Below are 13,369 nucleotides of genomic sequence, written 5' to 3'. Positions count from 1 at the left end.
TATCAAGGTGAATTCTAAGCTGTTGTGCCTCAGATGGAAATCATGGTGGTATGAGCTCTCATCATTGTCTTGGTCAAGAGTAGCAAACTATTTCGAGTCATCATTGTGGCACAAGAGGGAAAACTTAGCACAGGGAACACAGTTTGCATGCTTGTCATTAAAATAAGCGTGCTCTAGACAAACAGCAAGTCCTTAAACACCCTTTCATGTTCAATTTTCAGATTTATTTTTTACCTTGTGAAGTAGTATCAAGTCTTCATATTGAGCAGCAGACCTAGAGGAAACAGGATAGTTTGAGATGTGCGTAGAACTAGGTGCAGTATCTCTGACAGTGACACTGATAACAGAAAAAAGCCTCAGTGCAGAGTTTTCAGAAATTACTTCTGTCCACTACTCTAATATCTGAAAACATCACAGGCTCTCCACTTTGGTTATCAATCCTGATAGCTACAGGCACTTTTCTCCCGTACGTTGCTGCGTATGATGAAATAGCAGTAACAAAGGAAATAAAGGTATCCAGTGTACTCCTGTAGTCTGATCAGAGGCTGCAATGGTGTTTTTGAACAGAAGCCTCACATCCACTCCTCAGCACAAAGAGCACATGACTCTTCCCAGTAGAATGAAAACCACTCAGAGACACCACAGTCAACTGCTGCATTACAAACACTGGTCCTGCAACTTTCTTAGACACAGGAGTACATCAAGCTAGCGACTGCAAATACACCTACACAACACAGCTTATTTCTCAAATTAAAGTCTGTATTTCAGAAGCTGTACTTACCTTTTGTGAAGCCACCGAAGAAGCAAGAGTATACTTGATGCATCTTACACTGAAATCAAAAGAACAGGCATTAGCTTTTCTTAAGAGACTAAAATCATCGTAGTCACCCATTCCCTTCAAAGTGTTTAAGTAAAATTCAAACCAAAGCCCTGATCTTTACAGTAAAAGCCTTCCGTGATGCAACAGAGACAAGCCCGCAAAAGTAATTTCTAACCCCATTTCTTAATTTGGGCAAAAATCACAGAACCATTTTTTCTCTAACTTTTAACCTCTTCTCCAGCCCCAATTGCAGCGCACACCCGGCCAGCCCTGTGGCCACGAGCTGCCCTCGGTGCCCAGCCCCAGCGCCCCGCTCCGTGCCCAGCTCAGCTATGTTGGCGTTCATCAGCCCCTCAGATGTCCCTACCAACACGGTTCTCATCATGCGCAGGCACGCGGAAGGCCGAAGGGTAACACTTCGCCACCCCCCCACCCCGGCACGCGGCCCGGCCCCTCAGAGCGCACCCCGAGGCCTAGGCCGCGCGGCCCCAATCCGCCTCCATCCTCCTCCGCCAGCGCCCGCCGCGGATCCCCCGCGCCCCGCCGCGCCTCCACACCGCCCGCCGGTCCCGCCAGAGGAGCGGTGAGGGCACGACGCACCGCGCCGCGGGGCCGCACCGGGAACGACGCCGAACGCCCCCCTCGCTCCGCCGCCGCGCCTCGCTTCGAAAGGCCGCCCGCCCGCCGCGCGCCCCTTATATAGCCGCGCGGCGGTGACGTCAGCGCGCCGAGCCCCTCCCCCTCCTGGGCAGGGCGGGGCGGGGCGGGGCGGGACGGGAGGGGGATTTTCTTCCGGGCGGGGGGGGGATGAGGGGGGGGCAGGTTTGCGCTTCCGGGCCGGCGCCGGGGCCGATCCCAGCCCCGGGAGGTAGGCGCGGGGCGCCCCGGGCCGGGGGGGGCGGGGGGGGGGAGCTGCGGAGCCTCGCGGGGCGGCCCCGAGGGGAGCGGGGCCGGGGCCGGGGCCCGCGCCCGGGGCTCCCCTGGGAGCAGCGGGCTCCCGGCTGAGGCCGCCCGCGGCCGCCGTCAGCGCCCAGCAGCCGCGGTGTTTGCTTCTGCTTCCCTCCCGGCGCGCCCCGGGCTGGCTCCCCGGGGAGCCGCTGTCCCGCCGCTGTCCCGCCGCGGCTCGGCTCGGGTCGTGCCCCTCGGCGAGGGGAGCGCTTTGGGGGCCGTCGCTCGAAGGGCCGGGCTCGGGGAGGTCACGGCACCGCGGCCCCGGTCCCGCAGAGGTTTCGCGGTGCCGGGCGGGCTCCAGCCGCGGGGGGCTCCCGGGGGGTGCGGGGCCGGGGCCAGCAGCCAGGAGCTGGGCGCGGGGGGTGTCTGCGCCCCCGTTTTCCTCCTCGCCGACCGTCTGTGCGATGCTAACGCCGAGCCGGCAGCGGGGAAAGATGGGTTGGACAAAATTCGGCATTTCTGTGCGGTTTGAGGGGCGCCGTGGTCGGTTAACGCCGCCGCCGCGTCCCCCGGCAGAGCAGAGAGCGCCAGAGCTCGGCGTTGTGGGCTCTGCCGGGGGGAGCCCCGTGCCTCGGTGCTACATTTCTCCTGTCTCTCCTTTTTTTTTTTTTTTTTTTTTTTTTTTTTTTTTTTGTTCCTCCTAAAGGGGAAGGGGGCAAAAAGCTTTCAGACGTTACAACCTCAGAGGAAAAGCAGAGAACAAAGCCACCGACCCCACTTCCTCCCGGTGCATGGTGCCGTTAACGTGACAGGTATGGCATCGGACTGACCGCGTCTGAAGTTCTGCTCTTAGCCGGGTGTTGGCGTGGATCTGCAGGCTGCAGCTGCTTCTTGGCTTTTGTGGGTTTTGTTGCTTTCTCCCTAAAGATAGGGCGAGGGGAGAAGAAGCCTTCAGATGTGGCATTGTTAAGTTGCACCTTGGGAAGTTGGATGCACCTCTGATCTCATCCCCCCCTCAGACAGGCAGCCGTCGCCTCATTTAGCAATCCCTGTGCGCGACCTCAGGAGATTGACAGGCTGTTCTGCAGCTTCAGGTTTAGTAACATATTTTGCCAAGTTTGCACAAAGTCTGTTCTGGCATACGAACATGCACTGTCCTGCAGCGCTCGTAGCTGAAAAAGAAAAAATGTGCCGAAGCTCTAGGCCCCCGTCCTCCGAAGGCACATGTGCTTAAGCTGAAGCATGCGCTAGTCCCTCTTATTCTGAGATTTCTCAGAGTAGGCACTATCAGCTTCAGTATTCCTGGACTGCCCGAAATTGTTTAGATATCTGCAGCACTCTGCCTAATCAACACTTCAGATGCCATCCAACTGGGAAGCAGCTCGTGCCACGAGAGGTCTTTAATGAAGGTATTTATTTTCCTTTTTTTTTTTTTTTCTGGTGTGTGGGGGGGGTGAGTTTACGTCTAATTTTGGACCATTCTGAATTTTTACCATATATGGTCAGGGCTTCTTTTCAAACTTTGCCAAAATGAAATGTGATGATTATAAAAAAGAAAAAAAAAAAGGAATTACGGAAAGGAAACTAGGAGAGCTAGCGTGCTAATCCCCATTGTTCATAAGGCATATTCTGCTGTGTGCAATACCTCAAGCTACACAAACATTGGCTTCTTTTCTCGTGGAGTCATTTGAGCCCGCTGGATGGTCGATGTGTTGGTGGTTGGAGTTGGTTACTGCTCTTTTGCTTTCACTGGCCTGGTGTCTGTTTTCTGCCCTGTGTCGGAAGTGCCACAAACGATGAATATCTTGGTTTTAATGACATGATTAAAAGGCCTTGAGTTCAAACATGTGCTGGTCAGCTTTTGAAAAGTCGCTGGGGAGGATTTAGGCCCCTATCTCTCCTTCCCGATTCCTGCTCTGTAAAGGACAATCTTATAACAATATTTCTTTCCACTTTTAAAATGCTTAGAAGGTACAAGTGCTAAGTATTTTAATCCCTTATGCAATCATTACCTATTTTTAGAACCTGAACCATTTTCAGTGTTCTTTTTACAATGCAAATGCACTTTTATTGAGGCTTGCAGAATGAACTGTTTAGAGCACTTAAGCCACAGGGAATGGGGATCTGTCAGGGACTGTTTTAACATAATGTTTTTAAAAGGCAACTTACAGAACATAAGGATCAGAGAGCTGCTGCGAGCCACTTGTAAATTAAGCGCTGAAAGCTCTCTCAAAGTCCTGGTATTTCAAGCTGTATTTCAAGCTGAATAATAAACGTAGATTAATGATGGCTTGTGTTTTTTTTCTTTCTCAATCGGGTTGCACCTGCAAGCGGGACAGCCATGGAGAAGAGTGGGAACATTCAGCTGGAGATTCCTGACTTCAGTAACTCTGTCCTGAGCCACCTGAACCAGCTGCGCATGCAGGGCCGCCTGTGTGACATCGTGGTTAACGTGCAGGGGCAAGCTTTCCGCGCTCACAAGGTGGTGCTGGCTGCCAGCTCGCCCTACTTCCGCGACCATATGTCCTTGAACGAAATGAGCACAGTTTCCATTTCTGTCATCAAGAACCCATCTGTTTTTGAGCAGCTCCTTTCCTTTTGTTACACCGGTAGGATATGCCTGCAGCTGGCTGACATCATCAGTTACCTAACGGCCGCCAGTTTCTTGCAGATGCAGCACATCATCGACAAATGCACGCAGATTCTCGAGGGAATTCACTTCAAAATTAACGTGGCAGAGGTGGAAGCGGAGTTGAGCCAGACCAGGACAAAGCATCAGGAGAGACCCCCGGAGTCTCACCGGGTGACGCCAAATCTCAACCGTTCCCTGAGCCCTCGTCACAACACCCCGAAAGGGAGCCGCCTGGGCCAGGTTAGCACAGTGCTGGACATCCGGGAGCTCAGCCCGCCGGAGGAGTCCACCAGCCCCCAGATCATCGAACAGAGCTCGGACGTGGAAAGCAGGGAACCCATCCTGCGGATCAACAGAGCGGGACAGTGGTATGTCGAGACGGGAGCGGGAGACCGCGGCGGACGGAGCGACGACGACGTCCGGGTGCTGGGAGGAGTGCGCATTAAAATGGAGAACCTGGAGGAGTGGCTAGGGGCAGAGAATCAGCCGTCAGGAGAAGACGGGAGCAGTGCTGAGGAGGTCACAGCGATGGTGATCGACACCACGGGCCACGGATCAATGAGCCAAGAGACTTACGCGTTAGGGTCCTCAGGGGCCAAAGCAGTCAGGCCGACCAGCAGTGAGATTGACAGGTGAGTTCTCTTCAGCTTACGTCCTGACCTTGGCTGTAAGAGGAGATTGAGCAAGATTTTCACTTGGCTGGGTTGGTGCTTTTGAATGTTTCCCCCTAATATTTCACGTGTCCTTCTTAAGCCTAAGCACTGAAGGATTTTTTTCCTCGCGTTACAGAGTGTATCTGGTTTGGGTCATAATGTTTTGGCTGGACAGCCATCAGCCCAGGATCTCCAGGTGTAGGCTAGCATGGGAACTTAATCGTTAGCGCTCACAGATGTATAGATTGGAATCTCTGCCTCTCAGCGTTTCAGCTGATGTGGGTTTTTTGTCTAAAAAAGAAGTTGCTGTGCAGCCTCAGTAGATGCCACGCTCAGCATTGGAATTAACGAGGCCGTATACAATACATTATGCAAAGTACCATTGTAATGATGCCTTCTGGCCTGAAAATCTGGGAGTTGTTCTGTTCTAGGAACAAGCTGGCCACCAGCTGTAGGTCAAGAGGAAGCTTTCTTCCTGGTGGTCCAGGATAGCAGTGGGTCCTGGGGTTGCATCTGCTGAAGCAGTTGAGGTGGGGAGCCCGTTGGCCTCTGCTGTTGTTTGGATTTATATGAAACAGCAAAAAGCCTATATTGGGAATAGGGGGTGAAATATGCTGTGTTTTGTTTCTCCCTCCATTTGCTTCCCCGGCACTGCAGCATTTGTTTTCTTGACCTTAGCTCAGACCAAAGAATGGATCTGATAAAGAGCGGATCTTGTGTGTCTGTGAGGGCTTGCATTTGAGAGGGGGGTTTCCCTTCACACTCCTCCTCTTCTAGCTCAGTCCCTCTGGTCCTACGGGGGAACAGCTTCCCGGAAACAGTGGATATTCCATCACTTACTGTTTAATAAATCAGTCTGTGGGAATTACGGTGAGCTGGCCCTTGCGAGAGCAAGCCTTTCCTAGCCTCTCGACTCTTCTCCGTGGGTCAGCTGGCCCCGAGCATCTCTTTTTTACACTGCACTCAATATCCACTGTTTCCTACTTGGAGTCCCTGGCATCACTTTTGTGGTGTGTCTTAGTTTCACACTCACAAGGGGGATGAGCACGAGGGTGGTTCATGAGAGGTGCCCTTAGAGAATCAGTTTCTCCTCCTGTTGGAGAGTTCCTGAGTCTCTGGGCCCATATCAGTTTACTTGCTTGCAATAGCAACCAAAAAGCTCTCTGTGACTGAACTGGAAGCCAAATGACTCAGTTTTATTTTTCAGATGTTAAGACTGAAACCACAGACCAGTATGACTTGGTTTTTCCTTTATACTTGCGCTGTTCCGCCTCCTGTGTGTTAGCTGGTGAGGATGAAGAGATGCTATACAGGTGCCTCTATTGCTCACCCGTTGTTCTACACACCATAGTGACCTGATGCCCATTAAAAACTCCGTTTACACTCTTCCCCCACCCCACAGATTTAGCCCTTCTGGCAGCATGGTTGCTGTGACTGAGCGGTACAGATCAAAAAGCGAGTCTCCCGGGCGGATGGATGAGCCCAAGCAGCCCAGTTCCCAGGTAGGCAGTTCCAGAAGTTTGCAAGTAAACGTTGGCATTGAAGGTTAAGGGGACTACGTTGTGGTGTAGTATGTAAGCTTTTATATTTGCAAGCAATGCTGTTTGTGAAACGAGGACCGTTTACTAGCGCCAAGGGTTTGGTTGCCCACCCTCAGAACACATGCCGTCAGTGTATGATGTAAAACTGATTCTGTCTGTTGCTTGGGATTTCGTCCAGATACCTGGAAAACAGGAGTTTCTCTTGTTGTCTGAGGGCGTAAATGTCAACCCTCATTCTGGGCAGGCCACCAGTTCCTGAGGAGAAACCCTGTTCACCTGGATCTGTGCTAAAATACTGACAGCAAGTGCCCGAGCTGAAGGAAGAGGCGTTAGCTGGCTTCTGTAGAAGGCTGAGAGGTGACAACATCCAAACCTTTTTCCAACTGGTACCAAAACCATTCCAAAAAGCCCTCCAAGTACTACACCGGTAAAACTTTTGGGTGGAGTGTCGGAGGACTGGGGGGTTTGTATGGAGGTCTCTTGTCTTTTGTCCCTTGTCTAATTCTTCTGTCGCATACAGTCAGTGTTGCAGTGACACTAGTGCAAGGACGTCACCCAGCAGCCTGTGGAAGGACATCTCCTGTTCCTGACACATAAGCAATGTGTTAGTTTGTAATCAAATGACTTTGCTGGAAGCATGTGAGGAGTTACCAGGCTGCTTTGACCTTGAGTAAGACTGAGCGAAGTGAGGAATAAAAACCATGATTTCTGCCTGCTAGCTTCCTGATGCCCTTCGATAAAACGATACCATTTTGCTCTTATTTTGCCGAAGGCCTGTTTTGGGTCCTCAGAATATGTCTAAAAAATTTCAGGTCAAACTAACCCTCCAGGGCAAATGCAACAGAAGGCAATTTAAGCCCTAAGTATGGAAAAGCTGCTGTTATTTCTCTGTAGTGAGACAGCCTCAATCTTAGAACCGTGGGCTTCAACACATGCAGGGAAGTGCTGTCACCTTTCGCACTTCTGCTGTTCCCACGTCGATGTTATAAACAGCCTGCCTGCAATCCCTGCCCGGTGGCAGCGTGCGAGGGAGGTACCACAGCTGTGTGCATCTCCTTTAGTTCCGAGCAGCTTGCCACTGCTTGTGCAGCTGCACTCGGCGGCGCCTGGCACGGTTACACCACTCCTCGTGTGTGCCCAGCCCCAGCTGTCGGAGGAGAGGCTCTTGTGCGTTCACACTGGTTGCCCCTCCGTGCTTGGCATCATCAGGAGATGGCGTGAGGCTTGGAGTACAAACACGCAGGCATTCAGGGGGCTGTCTAGGTGTGCTGCCTCTGGGTACAGCAGCTCCAGAAAGCAATGCCTGCGGCTGTCCTCAAGCCGTGTGGCTGAGGGATGCCCGCGGCTCTTTGGCTTGCTGGCTTCAGCAGGCAGCGAGGAGCCTGCTGGTCCTTGCCGCGCGTCTTGGAGCCGGTTGCAGCTCGCTCTGCTCAGCCTCTCCCCTGCAATGTCGCGGGGGTGGATGGATTGCGTAAGCCTTTAGTCGAACGTGAGCCATTATAAAATGAAGCCTGAGCGACACCTGAACAAATACCCACGTGAAATGACACCCGGAGAGTTTCAGATGTGAGCTGGAGTTTATTCCACCTTCGTTTTACTGTAAGCTTATTAATTGGCTTTTTTCTAACATTTAGTAAGTATGGGAGAATACAGTATACAGTATTTTAGTCAAACTGGTCCAAGTTTTTTTGGGGAAAAAAAACGGAGTACATGTATTGACACATTTGATCCACAGCTCAATCAGTGGCTAACTGCCCTCCCGACAAAGGCTGTGTTTTCTTCCCCAGACCTAGTGAATGGCTTGGCAGAAGGGGCCACTAGCAGAGGTTTCTAATTGATTGCTCATTTGTCTCCAGCCCCAAGGCTCCAGTTAAGCACTTAAATGTGTGCTTGAGGTTGCAGACATTAGTGCTGTTGATTTCTAGGTTTGGCACATGCTCCAGTGCTTGACTGGACTGGGGCCTAGAGGAAGAAACAGCAGATCTTCTTTTCCGCATATTTTTTTTCTTTTTAAGCTGCTTTTTTTTGTTTTGTTTGTTGTTTTTGTTTTGTTTTGTTTTGTTTTTAATCTGCTTTTTCCTTCGCAGGGGGAAGAATCACCCATGATTGGAGTGAGTGGTTACGTGGAATATCTCCGGGAGCAGGAAGTTTCAGAGCGCTGGTTCCGGTACAACCCACGGCTCACCTGCATTTACTGCGCCAAATCCTTCAACCAGAAAGGCAGCCTGGACCGGCACATGCGGCTCCACATGGGCATCACGCCTTTTGTCTGCCGCATGTGCGGGAAGAAGTACACCCGCAAGGATCAGCTGGAGTATCACATCCGCAAGCACACAGGCAACAAGCCCTTTCACTGCCACGTCTGTGGCAAAAGCTTCCCTTTCCAGGCCATCCTCAACCAGCACTTTCGCAAGAACCACCCTGGCTGCGTGCCTCTGGAGGGGCCTCACAGCATTTCCCCCGAGACCACTGTCACGTCTCGGGGGCAGGCGGAGGAAGAGTCTCCCCCGCAGGAGGAAGCTGTTGCCGTGGGGGAGACGGCACAGGGCTCTGTGTCCACCACTGGGCCAGACTGAAATGCAGCGGCAGGGTCTGGGGAGGAAGGACCATCTTCCCGTTTTGGCTCTAGAGAGTCAGCACCAACCTGGCAGGCTGGTACTGTAATTAGTGCAATGCCACCATTGGACAGAAAGAAGCTCCCAAGATGTTGCCAAAATAGAAAAATCTTTCTCTCTCTCTCTCTCTCTCTCTCTCTTTCTCTCACAAGCCCCCACAAACATAGTGTTAAAGGTTTTTCTCCCTTATTCCTCATCTTCTTGGGGAAAAACAAGACAACTGTGTCAATCAACTTCTTATTCAGGGATCGACAGGATTTCAAATTTTTGTAATGTTCGATAGCGATCATCCGGGACAAGCAGTCCTTTTTATTTCTCAAAAGATTGTGGCCCAGCTGCCAATTCCTGCCGGCGCAGAGCCAGCGAGCCTGGCTGCTCCTCGCTGTGCCTTCTGGCCCGCATCAGAGGGGCAAGCAGGGGCGAGGGGCAGTTGCCTTTCTCCCTTTCCCAGGTAGTTGCCACGTTAAAGAAAACAAACAGACTGTCCTAGTGGAACCTGCCTTGCCTGACTATATTTATCCCTGTTTTATTTTTGGTGTGTCTCTTTTTACATTTTTATGTAAACTATTATTTTAGGGCTTTTGGCTTGCCCGTTCCAGGCGTGTGGCCTCCTGCCCCGTGTTAAAAGCTGGCACGGCTATGAAGCAGTATTCTAGAGGTCAGCAAAATTTGAAGCACTTAGGCTACTGTAAGTGAAATTTAGCAGCTGTGAGGTTTGCGTCACTCTAATGTGTGGGGAGAAGGTTTGGAGGGGTCTTTCGGAGAGGGTTGTCCTCTGCTGGTGCTGATCTGGAGAGTTTGGAGCGCTCCAATTTCCTGACCGGTGCGCTGCCGTGCTTCAGATGTTGCCAAGCTTTAGGAAGAGGTTTGTTTTCTGGCTGAATGGAGGAGTTAGAGGCTGGCTACCAAAGTCGTCCTTCACCCCAGCTCCCCCCTTGACACGCACTTGATCTTTTCTAACAGCAATATGGTTTACTGAGATACTGTAATCCCAGCCAAGCAATCATGGGTGGTTGCTTTTGAACATGTTTCTACAAACTAGTTTGATAACTTTTTTATTGCTGAAATGAAAAAAGAAAACCCTACTTTATTTCCTCGTAAAGGTTCAGGAAACTTAATATCAGTGGTTCCTAGAGCAATCACAACTCTGTCCCATTGCATGGACTTAAACTTTTGTATTCTAAGAAGCTCTGATGTTTAGAGCAAGTTTAGCAAACCTGGAGAGACATGCCTGTGTTGTGTATTGTAGGTGTCTGCACGTGCTTACGTGTTTCCTAAATGGAAAAGCATGGGACAGGTAGATAAGTGCAAATATCTTGACATCTTCTGAAGAAGTCTTTTTAAAAATATGCAATACTTTAAGAGTTTTCTTTGGTTCTGTTGCTGAGTTGTTCATGATGGAAGGGGAAAATGCACGACAGGTTGTGCAGATTGGGTTTGGGAGAGGACATTTGGTTGAAGGGATTCTCTTTAGGATGTTTAATGTGTGTCTTAGGGAAGGATGAAGTTCTGATCCTTAGGATGGTGGGAGGAACAATGAGACATTGAAAAAGAAACACATTCCAGCTTGCTTTCGCAAAGAAAGCTGGACAAGTGGTTACAGCGTGGCCTTGGCAGGCAGGAGGCTTTCTGAGTGCAAACAAAGCTTATCCTGCTGTCTGCCTGCACAGCTTTGGGCACGGGAAATACTTCCTGGCCTCGCTTTCCCCACCTGCAAACTGGGACTTGTGATCATTTTCCTGTCCCTTTAGAGGCAAGAATTTGGAGAAGGGTGAAGCAGTCTTGCCCACCTTCCACTTTGAACAGGCGAAGGGTCTCGCTGTTCCTCCCACGTCTCTCTCAAAAGGCAGACGTGGCTCTGATGCTGTGGTGTGCGGGGAGGGGAAGGGCTTGGTGCCAGGATCAAGTGCACCAGGGACATGCTCCTAAGAGAGGAGCCTTGGCAGGTGTTCTGAGCAGGGCACCTGCCCAGTGCAAGTTCCTTGACTGTTTCAAACAGGAAAACTGATATCTCCCCTTCCATTTTCCTTCTGTCCCTTCTTCTTCCGCTCCTGTCAAGTGCATCGTCACGCAGGGGATGATGTTCTGAGCAGCCAACCAAGGGACCAGCCCCGTTCAGTTTCCTGTCAAAGGTCAAACAGTAAGGTTGCCAGAGAGTAGTCGCAGAAGATGAGAGGTAAGAGGGTGGCTAAGGTAGGTTTCGTTGCAATCGAGGTGTGGGGAGGAGCGGAGATATGCAGAGTATGCTGCTTTAGTCATAGCTTTTGAAGTTACCAAAAATCATTAAGAAAAAAAGTTAAAAACTTTGAAGTCCTATCCCGTTCACACTAGAGAGTGTCAAAAGTTACTTTTAGTTGCTTCAAAGATTTTTAAAGTGTTTTAAAATAGAACTTTTAAAAGAATACTACCAAACTATAAAAACATAAAATTATTTATATACATATATTATATATAAATATAGTGGGAAAGTTTCCCTGCTAAGCTTGCTGTGAAGAGAAGGGTGAAGGTGCAGTAACTGCTATACAAGCAACATTTTTTGGAAACAGATGGCAACTGATCCATCAAAGCTTAGTGATGAAGGGCTGACATAAAATGGTGAATGCCTTATTTGTATGGCATAGCTGTGAGTTTCTTGAGCAGGTTTTTGTTTTACTGTATTGATACTGTGAATGGAGGAGCATCCTAGCAGCCCAGGGTGAGATCGGTGCATCCTGTTTGGCTGATTTGCTACTTTTAATTGGCCTGGTGAAAGTCATGAAATTGTTCCTTCATGTTGTTCTAGGCTAGCCTGAAAATAAAGCTTGTGAAAGGTTTTCTTTTTTTTTCTTTTTTTTTTTTTTTTTGGTGCAGAGGTTGCCACTGTACAAATGATCATTTCTGATTGCATGCAAAAGAGCCAATATTCTTGCCCAGGCCTCGTTGAGGTGAAGTTTATAAGCTTGTAACTAGAGTCAGTATAAGGAATGGTAGTGGGAATCATTCTAATATTATTTCTGTACATTTAATGGACATGTATGTGTACGTATGTGTGGAAATCATGGCGTCTCTAATGTTTTTGTGAGCCGTGCTGAAAGCCGTCGAGGCCACTTGCGCTAGGAGAGGGAACCAGTTCAGGAGGAGTTGTTTGTTCAACTTTTCTTTCAGCGATTGGCTTCCTCAGCGCAGATGTGGCTGTGACTGCAGGATCAGGGCTTGGAGGCTGTGTGCAGGATGGAAAGACCTCGTGTGAGTTTTCCAGCAGCGCTGTAGCTGCTTGGGGTCGCTTCCCATAGCGGTGTGGTAACATCTTTTGTTGCATCTCCATTGGCAGATGCGGAGCTCTTGCAGCTCCACTGAAGCTGTGGAGAAACAGGTGCCGGCTTTCCGAGTACAAGTGCTTCTGCGATGGGTTGAGGCACGGCTTGGCATTTCCACGTCTAGCTTTTTCCTCTTTGCCAAAACTGTGATTTCAACTGTGATTCAAGGAGGATGTGAAGCGAACTGTCGTGTTTTAATACCTCTGTAACTTTACATTTCTGTCAGCTTCAGAGCTTAGGGCTTGCTAACCCGTTTGTTTGCTCGCCTCAGGCAGCAGGGGGAACGTGCTCTATTTCTGCAGCCTTCCTTATTGGAGGGGGAATGCATTTCGTAGGTCTTTGCAGTGGCAAGGAAACCTTCCCGATGTGAAGTGTTGCGGTTCTCCCCGTGAGCCTGCAGAAAGCCCCAGTGCCAAGTCACAGCAGGGCAAAGCGCGCGGTGCTGTGGACGTTCCCTGCTGCTGCTGGGCTCCCTGTGAATAGCTGTGAAAATAACAGGAATTGTGTTAATACTGTGCTGCTGCTTCGGGGAAAAGCTAACAGTCTTCCTCTCAGGAGGATGACTAGCGTAGAGCTGGAAGAGGGAAAAAAGCAGAACGTCTTTCTGCTCTCCTGCAGCAGGAGTGTGTGAAACGGGCCAAGGCTGCTTACTTGCAGCAGCTACAGAGGGGGGGTTGTGAAATGTGAATTTCTAACGGGAGGCAGAGAACATGCTTGGCCACCTAATGCCAGCCAGGGACGCCGGCCTGCGCAGAGTCGCAGCAGGTGAGGCAGAGCAGTCCCGAGGCGTGGCCGTGCCGCTCGCCGCTGGCTTCCCGGTGCAGCTCCTCATCGGGCTGCTGCCGCCAGCTCGCGGCCCTTTGCCTCGCCGGTGTCTCCTCTGAAATACTTCCAAGCTGTGATCTGTTTAAATGAGCTTGC

General features: G+C 50.6%; 2 protein-coding genes and 3 non-coding genes across 11 annotated transcripts in view; 1 reads left to right on the top strand and 4 right to left on the bottom strand.

Moving 5' to 3' along the window:
• NPL (N-acetylneuraminate pyruvate lyase) overlaps nt 1-1,510 on the bottom strand; it is a 32,910-nt gene extending 31,400 nt beyond the window's left edge. For 3 of the 7 annotated variants that reach the window (XM_035537542.2, XM_035537539.2, XM_050712139.1), the window contains exons 1-3: nt 1,439-1,496; nt 782-830; nt 235-274 (exon numbers count right to left, since the gene is read on the bottom strand). The gene's annotated coding sequence lies outside the window, so the exon portion shown is untranslated. Of the gene's footprint in view, nt 1-234; nt 275-781; nt 831-1,285; nt 1,387-1,420 lie in introns of those variants that run through there. The other 4 variants (XM_050712141.1, XM_035537538.2, XM_050712140.1 and 1 more) reach the window with 4 other exon arrangements.
• On the bottom strand, nt 26-111 carry LOC118243804 (small nucleolar RNA SNORD24). The gene has a single exon (XR_004777332.1). It is a non-coding gene; the product is annotated as a small nucleolar RNA SNORD24 (small nucleolar RNA).
• LOC118243821 (small nucleolar RNA SNORD75) lies at nt 353-420 on the bottom strand. The gene has a single exon (XR_004777348.1). It is a non-coding gene; the product is annotated as a small nucleolar RNA SNORD75 (small nucleolar RNA).
• Nucleotides 1,138-1,215, bottom strand: LOC118243813 (small nucleolar RNA SNORD74). Its single transcript, XR_004777340.1, has one exon. It is a non-coding gene; the product is annotated as a small nucleolar RNA SNORD74 (small nucleolar RNA).
• A 119-nt stretch (nt 1,511-1,629) lies between the features above and the next one.
• ZBTB37 (zinc finger and BTB domain containing 37) lies at nt 1,630-11,453 on the top strand. The gene is made up of 5 exons (XM_035537478.2): nt 1,630-1,688; nt 2,418-2,523; nt 4,043-4,975; nt 6,399-6,498; nt 8,625-11,453. The coding sequence occupies exons 3-5, from the start codon at nt 4,053-4,055 to the stop codon at nt 9,111-9,113; spliced, it is 1,512 nt and encodes a 503-aa protein (XP_035393371.1). The 5' UTR covers nt 1,630-1,688; nt 2,418-2,523; nt 4,043-4,052; the 3' UTR covers nt 9,114-11,453.
• Nucleotides 11,454-13,369: the final 1,916 nt, after the last annotated feature.

This window comes from Cygnus atratus, chromosome 8 (assembly GCF_013377495.2).
Source record: "Cygnus atratus isolate AKBS03 ecotype Queensland, Australia chromosome 8, CAtr_DNAZoo_HiC_assembly, whole genome shotgun sequence".
In the NCBI taxonomy this organism is placed as follows: domain Eukaryota; kingdom Metazoa; phylum Chordata; class Aves; order Anseriformes; family Anatidae; genus Cygnus; species Cygnus atratus.
This window is presented reverse-complemented; position numbering and strand designations above follow the sequence as displayed.

What these genes read in the sequence shown, in the direction of transcription:
- ZBTB37 (XM_035537478.2), top strand. Translation starts at nt 4,053, where the DNA reads ATGGAGAAGAGTGGGAACATTCAGCTGGAGATTCCTGACTTCAGTAAC. An exon ending in ACCAGCAGTGAGATTGACAG is followed by an intron (nt 4,976 to 6,398) that starts GTGAGTTCTCTT and finishes CCCACCCCACAG; the next exon opens with ATTTAGCCCTTCTGGCAGCA. An exon ending in CCAAGCAGCCCAGTTCCCAG is followed by an intron (nt 6,499 to 8,624) that starts GTAGGCAGTTCC and finishes TTTCCTTCGCAG; the next exon opens with GGGGAAGAATCACCCATGAT.